The sequence below is a fragment of the Odocoileus virginianus genome, chromosome 28 (genome assembly GCF_023699985.2).
Source record: "Odocoileus virginianus isolate 20LAN1187 ecotype Illinois chromosome 28, Ovbor_1.2, whole genome shotgun sequence".
Lineage (NCBI taxonomy): Eukaryota > Metazoa > Chordata > Mammalia > Artiodactyla > Cervidae > Odocoileus > Odocoileus virginianus.
Genome location: NC_069701.1, coordinates 38,518,431 through 38,534,607, shown reverse-complemented (window position 1 = coordinate 38,534,607; position 16,177 = coordinate 38,518,431). Strand labels below are relative to the sequence as shown.

Below are 16,177 nucleotides of genomic sequence, written 5' to 3'. Positions count from 1 at the left end.
AGCATGTGAAATGTAGTTCCCTGACCAGGGATTGAACCCGGGCTACCTGCGTTGAGAGCGTGGTGTCTTAACTAGTGGGACACTAGGGATAACATAACAATACATAACAATTTAACATATCTTGATTTCCATTATCACTGGTAGAAAAAGCTAGAAAAAAAATTGGATTCAGTTAACATTTCTACATCAGCACTGCCTAGTAAAACTTTTAGCATTGTTGAACATGTTCTATAGCTGTGGTCCAATTTATAGGTACTAGATACATGTGGCTATTAAAAGTACTTGAAGTGTGCCCAGTGAAGCTGAGAAACTGGAGTCTTTCATTAGCTTCATGTGACTGGTGGTTACTGTGTTGCGCAGCACAGTTTAAATGTGAAGGGTGGACTTCCCTGCTGGTCCAGTGGTTAAGCCGCCATGCCTGTACTGCAGGGGACTCAGGTTTGATCCCTGGTTGGGGAACTAAGATCCTGCATGCTGCATGTTGTAGCCAAAACAAAGGTAAAGGAGAAAAAGCCTCGAAGAATCATATAAAATACTTTTCCCTTAGAAAAATCCTTTCACTCTCTCCAAAACAGATGACACTGGAAAGGGGTTCGTCTTCAGACAACATAAGAGGACTATTGAAACAAACAGGTGTATTTCTAAACCTCAGTTTAGAAACTCCATGTGGGGGTACATAATTCCTTTTATCTACCAAGACCAAATTCTCATTATAGACCATTTTAAAGTGCCACAAGGCCTCTCACACTAAAAGTTCCTGAATTGATTCATCAGTGATTTGAATTCCAAACCAGGATTTTGATGATGAATGAGATGTGATTCCTAGATGAGAAGCAAACTCGCTATGTATGTTTGCTGTAAGCACTGCGGAGGGATGAGTACAGGGTGCTTTGGAAACATGTAAATAGTGGCTGACTAGGAGCTGGGTGGAGGGGGGAGATTGCTGTTCAAGTTGAGGAAACCGCATATGTGAAGGCCCCTGGTCAGGAAAAGCGTGGTGGCCATTAGGAAGCAAAGTCTGTATAACAGAAATCTGAAGAGGTAAGTCCAGCACAGTTATGAGAGCCTTGTGGGCTGTGTTAGGAAATTTCATCTTTAACTGGAAACTGGAGAAGGAAATAGCAACTGAATCCAGTATTCTTGCCTGGGAAATTCAAGGACAGAGGAGCCTGGTGGGCTACAGTCCATAGGGCCATAAGAGAGACGTAGTGACTAAAGAACAACAACAATGACTAATGATACTGAGCACCTTTTCTTGTACTTACTGATCATTTGTATATTTTCTTCGATAAAGTGTCTGGTTCAAGTCTGCATATTTTTAAAAACTGAGTTGTGAATACTATCCAAATATTTGTCAACTGATGAATAAGTACAATGTGATACATCCATATAATGGAATATCATCTAATAACAGAATGAAGTACTAATATATGCTACAACATGGATGATGCTGAAAACATGCTAATTAAAAGACACCAGACACAAAAAGACCACATGCTGTATGATGCTATGCACGTGAGATACCCAAAATATGTAAATCTACAGAATAGTGAAAGTAGCTCAGTCACATCTGACTTTTTGCAACCCCATGGACTTACATGGTCCATGGAATTCTCCAGGCCAGATTACTGGAATGGGTAGCCTTTCCCTTCTCTAGGAGATCTTCCCAACCCAGGGATCAAACCCAGGTCTCCCACATTGTGGGCAAATTCTTTACCAACTGAGCCACAAGGGAAGCCCAAGAATACTGGAGTGGGTAGCCTATCCCTTCAGGGGATCTTCCTGACCCAGGAATCGACCTGGGGTCTCCTGCGTTGCAGGCAGATTCTTTACCAACTGAGCTATCAGGGAAGCCCACTCATCTTACTATCACAGGGATAGTAAGTAGATGAGTGGTTGCCTCGGCCTAGAGAAGGGTGTGTGTTGGGGGCGGGCAGACGGGGGTGGGGGTGGACAGCCAAAATGAGCAAGATTTCTTTGTGGAGTAATGTGCATGTGCTCTAGAATAAATTATGAGGATGCATGTACAGCTTTGTGTATATACTAAGAGCCACTGAATTATTATTAAATGGGTGAATTGGGGACTTCAGAGGATATGGGTTCGATCCCTGGTCAGGGAACTAAGATTCCCCCAAGTCCTGGAGCAACTAAGCTCATGGTGCTGCAACTGCTGAGCCCAGTCACCACTACTGGAAAGCGTATGCACCACAATGAAAAGCCCCTGCATGATGCAACGAAGATCTGACATGCTGCAACTAAGACCTGACGAAGCCAAATAAATGCTTTTTAAATGGGTAACTTGTACGGCATGTAAAATTACATCTCAATAAAGCTGTTAGACGTGAAAAAAAAATTGTGTATAGTCATAGTTGCAAACATTCAAATAAAGTCTGGCTAAGGGGGGAAAAACTAACTGGAAGCTATAAAAGGGCTTTAAGTTTGAGGATAACAGGATCAGATTCATTTTTCATGAAAGATCACTATGATTGGACAGGAATAAAAGGGAATAGCATTATACTTCAATGTTCACAACAGCATTATCTACAGTTATACCAAGGGATGAAAGCAACCTGTGTCCATCAAGAGATGGATGGACAAAGGTGATGTGTGGAGTGTGTGTGTGTAGATGGTGGTATTCCTATACTACTACTCAGCCATAAGAAAGAGCAGATTTTGCCATTTGCAGCAAAATAGATGAACTTTATACTATGTGAGGCCTTCCCTAGTGGCTCAGAAAATGAATCTGCCTGCAGTGCAGGGAACCTGGGTTCGACCCCTGGATCAGGAGGAAGATCCCCTGGAGAAAGGAATGGCTACCCACTCCAGTATTCTTGCCTGGAGAATTCCATGGACAGAGGAGCCTATAGTCCATTGGGTTGCACAGTCAGACACAACAGTGACTAACACTTTCACTTCACTGTCATGCTAAGTGAAATAAGTTAGAAAACAAATACTGTATGATATCACTTACATGTTGAATCTAAAACTACAACTAATGACTAAAACAAGAAAGGCTTACAGATACAGAGAAGCCAACTGGTGGTTACCAGTAGGGAGACAGAAGTGGGAGGGGCAGCATAGGGGTGGGGGGGGGGAGTTATAGTATTATATGAAATTGTGTGAATCTTTTGAAAACTGTAAAGCACTAAAGAATTTAAAGAATCATCTAAATTTTAAAATATTTTTTAAAATTTTAAAAGAGAATAGCGAGATTTGCCTGATACATGATAGAGATCTCTCACCAAATCATGAAGCCAACAGAGTTCATGTTTTGTTTTAAAGGAAGAAAAACTACCTCACAGAAAAATAACCACTCATACACAGTTGCAGGGCACAGGGTTTAAATCCCTGAGGACGACTGATAAGCCTTTACCATGGATGGGCTGTGCCGCTCCCACTCTGCCACCACTGAGCACCTGCTGCAGGCCAGGCCCTACCTCAAGGTTTTACACCAGGCACCACTGAGTGCTGAGGGGCAAGGGAGATGAGGTCAGTCTCAGAGATCTTAGGAGAGCAGAAAGTATGACTATAATGGTAATTGCTATAAGAAATGTAACAGCATTGTGAGAGTTCAGAGAAGAATTATGTGTGCGATTCTACCAACAAAACTCTGACTCATCTCACATGCCAGCAAAATAATGCTCAAAATTCTCCAAGTGAGACTTCAACAGAACGTGAACCGAGAACTTCCAGATGTTCAAGCTGGGTTTAGAAAAGGCAGAGGAACCAGGGATCAAATTGCCAGCATCCATTGGATCATCGAAAAAGCAAGAGACTTACAGAAAAACATCTACTTTCTGCTTTATTGACTCTGCCAAAGCCTTTGACTGTGTGGATCACAACAAACTGTGGAAAATTCTTTAAGAGATGGGAGTACCAGACTACCTTACCTGCCTACTGAGAAATTTGTATGCAGGTCAAGAAGCAACAAACCAGACATGGAACAACAGACTGGTTCCAAATTGGGAAAGGAATACGTCAAGGTTGTATACTGTCACCCTGCTTATTTATTTATTTGCTTATTTAACTTATATGCAGAGTACATCATGTGAAATGCTGGGCTGGATGAAGCACAAGTTGGAATCGAGATTGCCGGGAGAAATATCAATTACCTCAGATATGCAGATGACACCACCTTATGGCAGAAAGGGAAGAGGAACTAAAGAGTGTCTTGATGAAAGTGAAAAAGCTGGCTTAAAACTCAACATTCAAAAAACTAAGGTCAAGGCATCCGGTCCCATCACTTCATGGCAAATAGATGGGGAAACAATAGAAACAGTGATAGACTATTTTCTTAGGCTCCAATATCACTGCAGAAAACTGCAGCCATGAAATTAAAAGATGATTGCTCCTTGGAAAAAAGCTATGACCAACCTAGACAGTATATTCAAAAGCTGGGACATTACTTTGCTGACAAATGCCATCTAGTCAAAGCATGGTTTTTCCAGTGGTCACGTATGTATGTGAGAGTTGGACCACAAAGAAAGCTGAGCACCAAAGAATTGATGCTTCTGAACTGTGGTGTTGGGGAAGACTCTTGAGAGCCCCTTGGACTGCAAAGGGATCAAACCAGTCAGTCCTAAAGGAAATCAGTTCTGAATATTCATTGGAAGGACTGATGATGAAGCTGAAGCTCTAATACTTTGGCCACCTGATGTGAAGAACTGACTCATTGAAAAAGACCCTGATGCTGGGAAAGATTGAAGGCAGGAGAAGGGGACTACAGAGGATGAGACAACTGGATGGCATCACCGACTCAATGGACATGAGTTTGAGCAAGCTCCAGGAGTTGGTGATGGACAGGGAAGCCTGGCATGCTGCAGTCCCATGGGGTTGCAAAGAGTTGGACATAACTGAGTGACTGAACTGACTGACCAAAACTCTATAGCTTATTCTTTGTGCTTTAAGACTTTAAGAATATTTCTTTCCTTTGAAATGAAAATATACTCGTCAGGAGTCCACAAAGCAAGTGAAATGTTTGTGAGGGATGAAGGCTGAGAACACATCCCTAGCCCAGTTTGGAGAAAAGAAAAAGGAACGATAGTACCCAAGGCCTTCCGTTTCCATAAATTTCTTCCTGAGCAGTCAGCTATCTGAGGTGGAGGTTCTGGGCACCACTCAAGCATGGCCCAGCCATAACAGCAGCACCCTAAGGTACTTCAAGTACAAGGCAAAAGAAACCCCACACTAACTGAAATACTACAGCCGGAGAAAAGCATGCAGAGTCCCCTCAGATGGTGTCTCGGAACCCCCTGGGTTTTATTCCTAGGGTGGTGGGAGAGATAAACTATTGAGCCACAGCTCCAACTTGGCAAAAGCCTAGACTACTGCAGCCCAAGCCCCACCTTTCATGCCTGGGGCAGACTCAGATCTACCCTTTCCTCTAACTTCCGGCCACACAATGAAGTTAGACAGTGTGGCATAAAAGATATAAGGCCCTCTGGGCACTCAATGCACTGCTCAGAGATTGTCCAAGGGCAGGAAAAGTTTTCCTGGCTGCAAAGTAGCTCAGAAAAGGGAAGCAACTAGCCCAAGATTGGCCTCATGGTCTTTGGCTCACAAATCTGAGCCTCAGAGATGAAGTGTCTCTGGGACATCTGGGAGGAGGAAGACAAAAATACATTCATAGGAAGAGTTGTCAGTTTTGTCAGAAGAATCCTTCTCAAGGCTTTATTAAGATCAGGGTTAAAAAAAAAAAAAAGATCAGGGTTATTTCTATTACCAAGAGAACTGAAGAGCAAGAAATTACAGTCCCAGGAACCCACAAAGGAAGAGGGAAAGGTCTGGCAGGATGATTTCAAATAGTAGTATCTTAGATTTGCAGGTCCTTTGAGGATCCAGGCCGAATTTAAACTGCAGTAGCCCAGGTTTAATGACTCATCCATCATCTCTGCTAACCCACAAGAACCCAATGAGGTAGTAATTAAAGCAAGTATGGTTTTAAAAGGGGCTTCTTCAGTGGCTCAGTGGTAAAGAACCTGCCTGTAAGGCAAGAGCCACAGGAGACTTAGGTTCAATCCCTGGGTCAGAAAGATCCCCTGGAGGAGGGCATGGCAACCCACTCCAGTATTCCTGCCTGGAGAATTCTATAGACAGCGGAGATTGGCAGGTCACAGTCCATAGTGTCACAGAGTCGGACACAATTGAAGTGACTTAGCACACACACCATGTATGCACAGTTTAAAAGGTTAAATAGGACTTCCCTGGTGGTCCAGTGGATAACAGTCCATCTGCCAATGTAGGAGACATGGGTTTGATCCCTGGTCGGGGAAGATCCCACATGCTGAGGGGCAACCAACCTGTGCACCACAACTACCAAAGCCCAGGTGCCCCAGAGCCTGTGTTCCCCAACAAGAGAAGCCACCACAGTGAGGAAGCCTGAGCACTACAAGATAGCAGCCCCCACTTGCTGCAACTAGATAAAGCCCTCACACAGCAGCAAAGACCTAGTGCAACCAAAACTCAATAAAATAAAAAACACCCTCCCCCACATACAACAGTGAGGAAAAAAGACCCCCAATACCTACTGCTTGTTCACCACAGCAGAAAGCCAAAGAAAGAAACTACTGAAATGAAGAGGAACAGCTGGCAAAGGCACCAGCAGCCCTAAGGCTAGACTCAGATCTACCCTATATGGAAGGGGGTGTGGTGAGGGGGACAGTTCCCTCTGTACTGGGCAAGGTGAACTAGACTTCCAGTGGCCCTGCCCCCCTTGGCTCTGGTATCCTAGAGGAAGGACAATGGCTATGAGAATTAGGAAAATGAGTTGTTAAGGGAAAAGACCCTCCCACCCTAAGTACCATTATATTTCCTCCAAGTTGGGGCACAGCCAGTAGTTCGCTTCAGTGGCCGTGTTTGTGAATCATGTGTCCACGTTTGTGCTTTTCCATAGGGACACAATGAGGCATTTGCGCCAACATCCTTAAGCAGAGCAACTGGCCAACAATCCAGAGACCAGGCCACTGCTGCCATATGTGCCCCCCCCCCCCCCCCTCACCAGGAACCATACCATACTGGACAAGGTGAACCAAGTTCAAGACGGGCAGATGCAGAGCTGGCTGGAAGAGGCTCAAAGGTCTGGAACACTGCAGGGAAGACAGAACCCTGAGTGCGCCTGAGAAAGGAGCTCAACACTGCCACAGGGCTCTGGACGCTCTGATGAGACTTAACGGCTGAAATTCAGGGTCCACAGCTGGATTGCCAGAACTTAAATCCAAGCTCTTTCTATAGTCCTAGGCTTGCTACTTAACCTCTCTGAGACTGTTGCCTCATAATAAGCTTCCTCTTACAGAGTTGTTTGGAGTAAATGCAAAGCACTCAATTGGTTATTATCACAGAGAACTGTGATGTGTGCAAGCAAAAGAGACATTCCACCCTATCCATGAAGGGAACTACAGGGAGAGTAGTCATCACTTCCTCTTCAGTCTTTAGGGATTCCAGCTCCAGCTTTCTTGCCCAGCTGTGGGACCCAAACACTAACCTGCTCAAGCTCTGCCCTGAGGGTTCATCAGCTCTCAAAGCTAAAGGGCTTTCCTAAGTTACCAGTTTCACCATTTCTGTCTTTGCTGACTTATGGGATGGGGCATACCACCAACCCTGACAGGGGCCATCCAGCAATCCTCTGGTCCTGCCCGAGTCTGGTCCGATGCTGGCACTCAGTTTCCTGAATGACTGGTGACTGCTAAGGCAATGAATGAATGGGGACAAGAACAGAGGATAGTATATTCCCAAGAGGACCACATCATTCAGATGCAAGCTTATACATATACAGGTCTATGAGTGTGTGCTCAGTCACATCCAACTCTTTGCAACCCCATGGACTGCAGCCCACCAGACTCTGTTCATAGGAATTTCCCAGGTAAGAATACCAGAGTGGGTTGCCATTTCCTCCTCCAGGGGGTCATCTCAACCCAGGCATCAAACCTGCATCTCCTGTGTCTTCTGCATTGGCAGGCAGATTCTTTATCACTGAGCCACCTGGAAAGCCCACACATACACATTTATTATTAAATGCCTGTTTACATGTCAGGCACTGTTGCCAGGCACCAGGGCAGTTTCCTATCCCCCTAACTTACCATTCTGTGAGGCAAATATTCAATAAATGAGTAAGCAAAGAAAGTGAGATAACTACTGCAAAATATACAAACTGGGCACAATGGTAGGGAAGAACAGGGTCGGGGAGGGCCCTCTAATGCTTGATCCTGAACCTAAGACCTGAAGGTAAGAAATTAGCCCTAAAGTGGTCAAGGGGAAGGTCCTTCCAGGTAGAAAGAAGGCCGAGAGGCAGGAAAGTCTTCTATGAACAGGATCTGAAAGAAGAGTCTATGTGGTTAGAAAAATGTGGATAAGGGGAAAGGGCCTGAGATGGGGAGCGCGTTGAGCTGAGCTGTGATGGTGTCTGATTTCCATTTTAAAAGGCTCAACCTGGCTGTTTTATTAACTAGATGGTAGATAAGTTAACTGGATGGTAGAAGGAGGCACATTATTTAGTAAAGAACTTAGGAAATCCAGGTGAGGGATGATGGATGCTGACTCTGACTCAAGAGTACTACTGGGGATTCTAAGAAGTAGACCCAAGACTGATAGACTGAATGCGGGTAGAACCATCATTACAACCATTTTCAGCCAGGTGCATCACATCATGATACTCCTCTGCTTAAGAACAATGAAAGACTACTTCATTCAGAGTAAAGGCCAAAAGGACCCCTCAGATGATCATTAACTGTCTCACTTCTTCTACCTCCCCCACCCCTCTTGCCTCTGGCCTCCTTTCTGTCACAATCTGACCTTGAGGCCCTTGCTCAAGCTGTTCTCTTTACTTGGAATACAGGAGGACAGTCTGGCCAACTTCTGCCTCATTCAAGACTTAAATCTTGCTTAAATCTTAAAAACTGCTTAAATCTCAATTTGTCAGTATTCTGCACACATACACGTTGCTCTAGCTCTCCCAATCCTCCTTACTCAACCCCACCCTTTTTAATACAAAGCTCTTATTTCCTAACATACTATTTGCTTATTTACTATGTTTACTGTCTCAGGCTGGAGTGGAAGTTCCAGAATGTGGAGCCTGCATTAGCTTGGGTGATGAGATGAGACTAACAAAGAGGAGAAACCAGCACACAACCATAATGGACAAGTAGCAGAGCCTTGACCTTTTAAGTTTAAAAAAAATCATTTTGGAAAAAAGTAAATATAATTTCTTCAGTCAAAAAAAAAAAAAATCCTTTCATGATTTAGCATGAAATCACTAGCAACATTCCTATGGAACAGTAGAGGTGAAAGCCTGATTAAAAGTTTAAGAGGAAATGAAAAGCAATCATTACATAGGGACAGAAACCATATAAAACATTTTTGAGTTTTGTACAAAAGGAAGTGAAGAAATAAAGTGGTGATAACCAGCAGGGAAAACAAAGCTAAGATATTTTTTATTATTTTTTTTTGTAGAGGAGATGAGGATTGAAGACATGTTAAAAATGAGAGGGATAGGATGGAGAGGGAGGCGGGAGGGGGGATCGGGATGGGGGATCGGGATGGGGAACACATGTAAATCCATGGCTGATTCATGTCAATGTATGGCAAAACCACTACAATATTGTACAGTAATTAGCCTCCAACTAATAAAATGAAAAAAAAAAATTAGAATAACAGAATGTTTGTAATGCAAATAGGATTGACTTAATAAGGAAAAATGGATGACCTAAGAGGAAAAGAACTATAAGAGCAAGAGGATGGGCCCTAATGCATACATAGAGCAACCAACCTTAGATAAATGCAGTTAATTGGGATGCTGGAAAGTGGGTAGGTGTGCTAATTAATTCTGCTTCAGTTTCTTCTGCAAGGTATGAAGTAGGTCATTCATCAGATGAATAAGCAAGAGAGGAGAGGAACTGAATGGGAAGGCAAATGGACCAAGGACCTATTTTCCAATTTTGGCTGGCAGAATCGGAATTATGGGTCTACACAAGATACAAGGTTTGTAATAATTTATTTAAAATGAAAGCAGTCACTGAGATTGTTTTTCTCCAGTAACCTTCAGCCTCATCAGTCAGACAAATGAATAGATGAACTGTATTTAACCTGGGAAGTGTAGCCAAGTATAATAAAGCCTTGGGGCTTGCAAGAAAAATGGTGCAGCAAAGAAGTGAGAGTGACTGGCACGGTTTTCAAGTTGCATAAAGAGGTGAAACAGTAGAGGGTGAAGGACACTGAAAAGTAAAATCAATAGATTGTTAAATTCCAATGAGTCAAAAGGGTTGGCATAGTAAAGAAAGAAATCTGGAAAGACAGAGATGGCTGAGTTGACAATAAAAAATAAATAAATTACAAAAGATTAAAAGGATGGCATTTTTGAAGGGCTGTCTGCAAACCAAAACAAACCCCCTCCCCACACTTCCATTTCAACTGGTGTTTTAGTACACCATGGAGGTGCTTTACCCATTCCCCCTTGATGAAAACACTACCAGTCAGATTTCTTATCCATGTTATCTTAAGAGACATTCAACACTAAAACCTAAAGAAATTTGCTTAAAGAAATTGTTTTCTGACTAATCTATGACTGGTTTTTGAGGATGCCCAGGTACTATTTATATTTCATTCTTTACTTCGGTAAAGCAAATCAGTATGGTTCTAAACAAGACTCAAAATCCAAAGTTATAGTAACTACCTAAGAGTTAATCTCTGATGAAAAACTGGACCAAACAGTAGAAATGCCTGTCTACATATACCAAGCCAAATAGTGAAATCAGGGGTTTAAAAAAAAACAAACAAAAAAACCTATAGCTTGACCTACATAACCATCACAGAAAACCAGTTGGGTTAAGGTTCAGCAAGTCTTCCACCCAGTAGGAAACATGGGGACGATTTCTGCTGAGGCCAACATAGTGGCCCCATAACTTGGTAAGTCTAAGGTATGTCCTGCAGCCAGAGAACTTACATATTCTTGGCCACTGGACCACCAGGGAGTCCCTCATATAGTAAGCTTTATACTCAGTCTGAGTCATTCCATTCTAGAACTCAACCTTCTCCTGCTTCAACCTAGAGTACTGTTCTCCAAACCCAAGTAGAAGAGCAGTGTTGGGAATTCCCACTGCCATTGTTTCCGGGAATTCCACTTATCCTAGCACAAGACCACATGGAGAATTCTAGTACTAAGTAACCTTTAGGAATTTGCACCAGAATGTAATACCACAATGCAAATGGTTTACCTCTCATGATTCCATCCCCCTAGAGTCTTAACTTATTGCTGACATCACTCTGGAATAAGGAACCCGGTTTAATTAAGCATTCACCCAATTCAACCCCAATTCTGAGGGTGTCTGGAAGACTTTTAAGACAAAGTTAAGTCTGACACCAAATCAACATCCTGAAAACTGCATTCCTAAGTCCTCTGACCTCCAGAATCAGGCTGGGTCAGATGTGTGGCAACAGAAGTGTAGCCACTTCCATCTCCACCTAACTCACAATGAAGTACACACTTGGCACACCCGAATTGCCAAGGCAGAAAGCTGCCTGTGCAGGTGAAGTTAGGACAGGCACCCATTCATCTTTGTATTCTCCACATGGTACTTACAGATAGTAGGCAAACAGTGAGTACATCACGAAGTGCAAAGCTCTCAGGTGAATGCGAAGCAGTTTACTGAACAGGATAAAAAGTGGAAGGCTAGATGGGAGCTCCCTAGTGGTCCAGTGGTTAGGACTTGGTGCTTTCACCCCTGAGGGCCCAGGTTAAATTCCTGGGCAGGAAATAAAAATCCCACAAGATACAAGGCACAGGACCCCCCCCCCCCAAAAAAAGTGAAAGGCTACAGAAAGCCAGTGTATTAAAGCTTCACTTTAAAAAAACTATTGTACTACTACTGAGGCTAAGCAATGATAGTGTAAGTTTGTTACTTACACAGAGCAGACTATGTGGCCTCACCTCAGATACACTTGGTTGAAAGTTTACACAAAAATAATTTCAAACAATGTAATGCTGAAATACCAGCAAGTTAAACTCAATCATTTCAAAAGGCTTAAGGTTTCAGAACTTGGGTCTTTTTCCACTGTTTTTTTTCTTTCCTTATTTAACAGTGGTTTAAAAAAAAAAAAAATCACTGTAGGAATACAACAGTAAACCAGCCCAGATTCAGTCATGAAAAACTACTTGTCTGTTATAGGAAGATGGTGCTCTCAAATGGAGAGACTCCCTTTTCAAGTTTAACCAGACAGCACGCTTTATAATGCAAAACTGTATTACCCCCTATACTCCACTGTGACATCGCCATCTTCACTGACCATTCCCACATAAATAAAATTCCCTACTTGACACTCTTAGAACACAAGCTCCAGAACTACACCTAGAACAGTCCCTTTCAGAGTATCACGCAAAATGTTTTATTTGTTGAATCAACAAAGTTGGCTTCTACCTTTTGAAGTTTGCGACCCCACCCATCAGACCAAGAGGTATGTTTGAAAAAAACAGCAGACCAAAGCAGGCAAACCCTCCAAGTGGCAGAAATCCAACCCAGCCAGGGAAGATAAAAAGACAAATAAGCAAAGGACCTAGCCTAGATGTAATAATCTTCTTTGTCGGTTACTTATCTGTAGGAGCTAACAGCTTTAATCCCAACTCCATCAAGTTTTCCTGGAACTGCTGTCTTTTCTTCTCACCAGACAACTTCCATATTCAATAGAATGGTGGCTGGGAGACACACACACAGGACACCTCTCCCAGGGTTTCAGTGAGCAAACATCCAGTAAGTTACAAGTTGTACTTACAGCTATTCCCATCTCAGCCTCCTATGAATTAGAAACCAGTAGGAAAGTCTGAGGTTATCAAAAATTAGCTCATTTTCTTACCTCCCAGTACCACAATTCACCTTTCCTAAAACCATAATGACTGGCATAGAGTGAAGTATGTGTCACTTAGTCATGCCCAGCTCTGAGATCCCCATGGACTGTAGACTGCCAGGTTTCTGTCCATGAAATGATCTGGGCAACTATACTGGAATGGGTAGCCATTTCCTTCTCCAGGGGATCTTCCCCAACTAGGGATTGAACTGGGGTCCTCAGCATTGCAGGCATATTCTTTACCAACTAAGTCACCAGGGAAGCCCTTAATGCTTGGCACGGTTAGGTGCTCATGATTCTTCAAATGATGCTAGGAAATGCCCTAACCAGACACAACCCCACTATATTTATGCTAAAACTGGAGCAAGAAGGTATAGACAAAAAATATCTTCAAGACAGTCAATTATGATAGATGCACAGATCTAAGAGGCAGCGGCTCTTCCTGTACCCTGCCCCCTCTACCCATCCTTGTTAATCTAAAGCTCACTTCTGGGTCCTTCGGTGCCTATCATTCTAAAGACAATGAGCTGGAGAAGGAAATGGCAACCCACTCCAATATTCTTGCCTGGAAAAGTCCATGGGGTTACATGACTGAGCACGTGTGCACGAGGGTGGAGGGAGATGGGTTGGTAGCAATAAAGTGGTAGAACTAAAAAAATAAATAAAGACAATGAGGTACTAGTGGGACCACTGAGGTATTCTTTGGATTCCAGCAGAACTATACATTTTTTGTGCTTCTCTGGTAGCTCAAGTGGTAAGGAATCTGTCCACAGGCAGGAGGATCTGGGTTCAATTACTAGATTGGAAAGATCCCCTGAAAAAGGGAATGGCTACCCACTCAGGTATTCTTGCCTGGAGAATTCCATGGAAAGGGAAGCCTGGTGGGCAACAGCCCACGTGGTCACAAAAAGTCAGACACGACTGAGTGACTAAGCACACACATACAGATGGTCAAAGGCATCAAAAGCTTTACTTGCTGACCTACAAAATAAGCAGAATGCTTTTGGAGCCACAACTTAATTTTCCATGTCATGAAGTGAAAGCTGACCTCCTGGTCCCTCAAACCCTTCCTTTTCCTAGACCTATTTCTCGGAAAATAAGTCAAGCTAGATGTAGTGACTGGGCGGTTTGAATGGTAGTACTAAGGGGTGGATAAGGATTGTTTCTCAAGTATGGGAAAGTCCCACATTTCAAAATTGCTAGTAGGTCCTTGGTTTTATAACAAAGGTGTGATCAAGCGAAGAAGTCTTTAAAGGAATAAGGCTGCCTGCCTGGGTTCTTCTACATAACCCCTTCTCTTTCCTTTGGCACCTATAAATTCTCTCTATAATAAAGCACACATTTCCTAAGTTGAAAAACCATTTATTTCACCGGAAAGAAAAAAGTGATTCAACTCTATGTGTCAACCCGCCACAAGCCTTTGGGTCGAAAAGACTCAGGAGCGGTGACACTCTCAAAACACCCACTGGAAGCAGGAGGTGGGGTGACAGCACAACCCCCACCCGTTTCTGCACACAATGAGGCCTGCTGGGAGAAAAGAACATAATGGGAAGCTACAGAAGTATTGAAGGACAGAAGAAATGGGAAATGGGCAGGAGAGAGGAAAGGAAGAGGTGGTCTGAACTTTACAAGATAAATTTTAAGGTCCACGTTTCCTGAGGGACTGAACGCACAGAGCCGTCCCGGAGATGGGGTACCACGAAGGGTGTATTCTCATGCACAACCGCAGCTCGGAATTTCAGCCCACACACATCCCACCTGAAAGAGAGCAAAATACAGGGGCTTTACAGCAAAGCTCACAAGGGCGTTTCCACTTAACCCTTCAAAGAACATCTATAAAGTATGGTAACTTGACACTCTTTTTAAATTTACTTGTATCCATCCACAGTATCACAACAATCTCTCAAAGTGAAAAAGAGCCCGAAGGCCAGAGTAACTGGGAAGGTCAAGTAACCCCAGATTGGGCTCTTTTCTCTCAATTAAAAGGCAAATTTTCTTTCATGACAGTAGACAAGACACTGCATTTCTCTTGATGTTAATATATCAGCATTCCTCAAAGAAGGTAATTTCCACATTTACAAACTGTCATTAGAGGGCAGGAAAAAGGAAAAGGTTCCAATTAGCTCTCTGGAAAAAAAAAAATGTTTGCATCTTGGGACTGCAAGTTAAAAACCATTTAAAGTCTAGGAAAAAGTAACATCAGTTTGAATAAGTTGTAAGACCTGAGGGCATCCAACTCTGCCTAGGGAATAAAAGAATGTACCGGAGAGCATGTGTAAGCTAAACATCAAGTCTCTCAAGTTTCTTTTCCACTAGTTATTTCCTATCCCAAAACCCTGGGCAAGTCACATACCTTCTGACCTAATGGGAAAAGGTGGTAGTACCACCCATCCTGTTACCTCAGGATCATGGATCAATGGGAATGTCTGGGCCACAATGAGAGCTACTCAAGACAAAGGGTGTTGTGAAACACCCCTAACTACAACAGCATTCTCATACACCTAGAGCCCAAAGCTGGCAAGCGTCAGAAGAGAATACAGTCAAGTAGAGCCAAATGGATCATGAGGCTCAAACTGTATAGGAAAAAGCCAGAGGACTCAAGCTGGTAGTTCAAGAGTGTTAACTGTCCAAACCTCGTGGTTAGATGAAGGGAGTGATCTGCTTAAGGCAAAGCTCCCAACCTTGGATTTCAACATTACTGAAGAGTAGAACTGGCAGGGGTACATACACTATTTACATTATTATGTATCTTAAAGAGGTGGAGAGGATGTCAAATCTAACACTGTAGGGACAGTGCGGGGGGGGGAAAAACTTAAAAAACTAGACAGTATACAGGCTTTCACAGAACAGATTCAAAGATAAAGCAATGGAGTGGGCATCCTATTCAGCTCAGAGAATGAATGTGAACTGAGCAGATAAGTTGAATTTGAGTCTATGCCCCAGACTCCGTGTTGAAATTAACTTCATAAATTTAAAGATCTTTTTCTCCTCCTCTCTACCCCAACTTACCATCAAGTAAGTTTTTTCTCTAAAGCTCACAGGGGATAACTTCAGAAATGTCAGAAACACACTGCTTCAAGATTAAGATGATACCATTAGGGCAGTCTTCATAGTAACTGGAACTTGAGCAGTGATGACCAATTAACTACAATTACAGATTTTAACTGTGCAGGTCCTAGCAGACCTTTCACATAGCATGAAGCAGAAGAGGAACCCTACAAACATTAATAATGTCACACACCTAGGAATTCCAACAAAGGCTCTGAGAAACGACACACCTTGGTCTGATGTCCGGGTTCCAGGTTCAGTTCAATTACAGCACACAGGTGTGACCCGAGATTCATCACGT

General features: G+C 43.1%; 1 protein-coding gene across 5 annotated transcripts in view; it reads right to left on the bottom strand.

The window, feature by feature from the left end:
• The window catches only part of LOC110145984 (RNA-binding protein 4), a 62,684-nt gene that overhangs the window by 24,711 nt on the left and 21,796 nt on the right, over nucleotides 1–16,177 (bottom strand). For 2 of the 5 annotated variants that reach the window (XM_020906541.2, XM_020906544.2), the window contains one exon: nucleotides 14,170–14,586. The exons of the other annotated variants lie outside the window; for them this stretch is intronic. Coding sequence is in view for 1 of the 2 variants with exons in the window: in XM_020906544.2 (XP_020762203.1) it covers nucleotides 14,567–14,586 (20 nt within the window). In the remaining variant the exon portion in view is untranslated. Of the gene's footprint in view, nucleotides 1–14,169; nucleotides 14,587–16,177 lie in introns of those variants that run through there. 5 annotated transcript variants of the gene reach the window in all.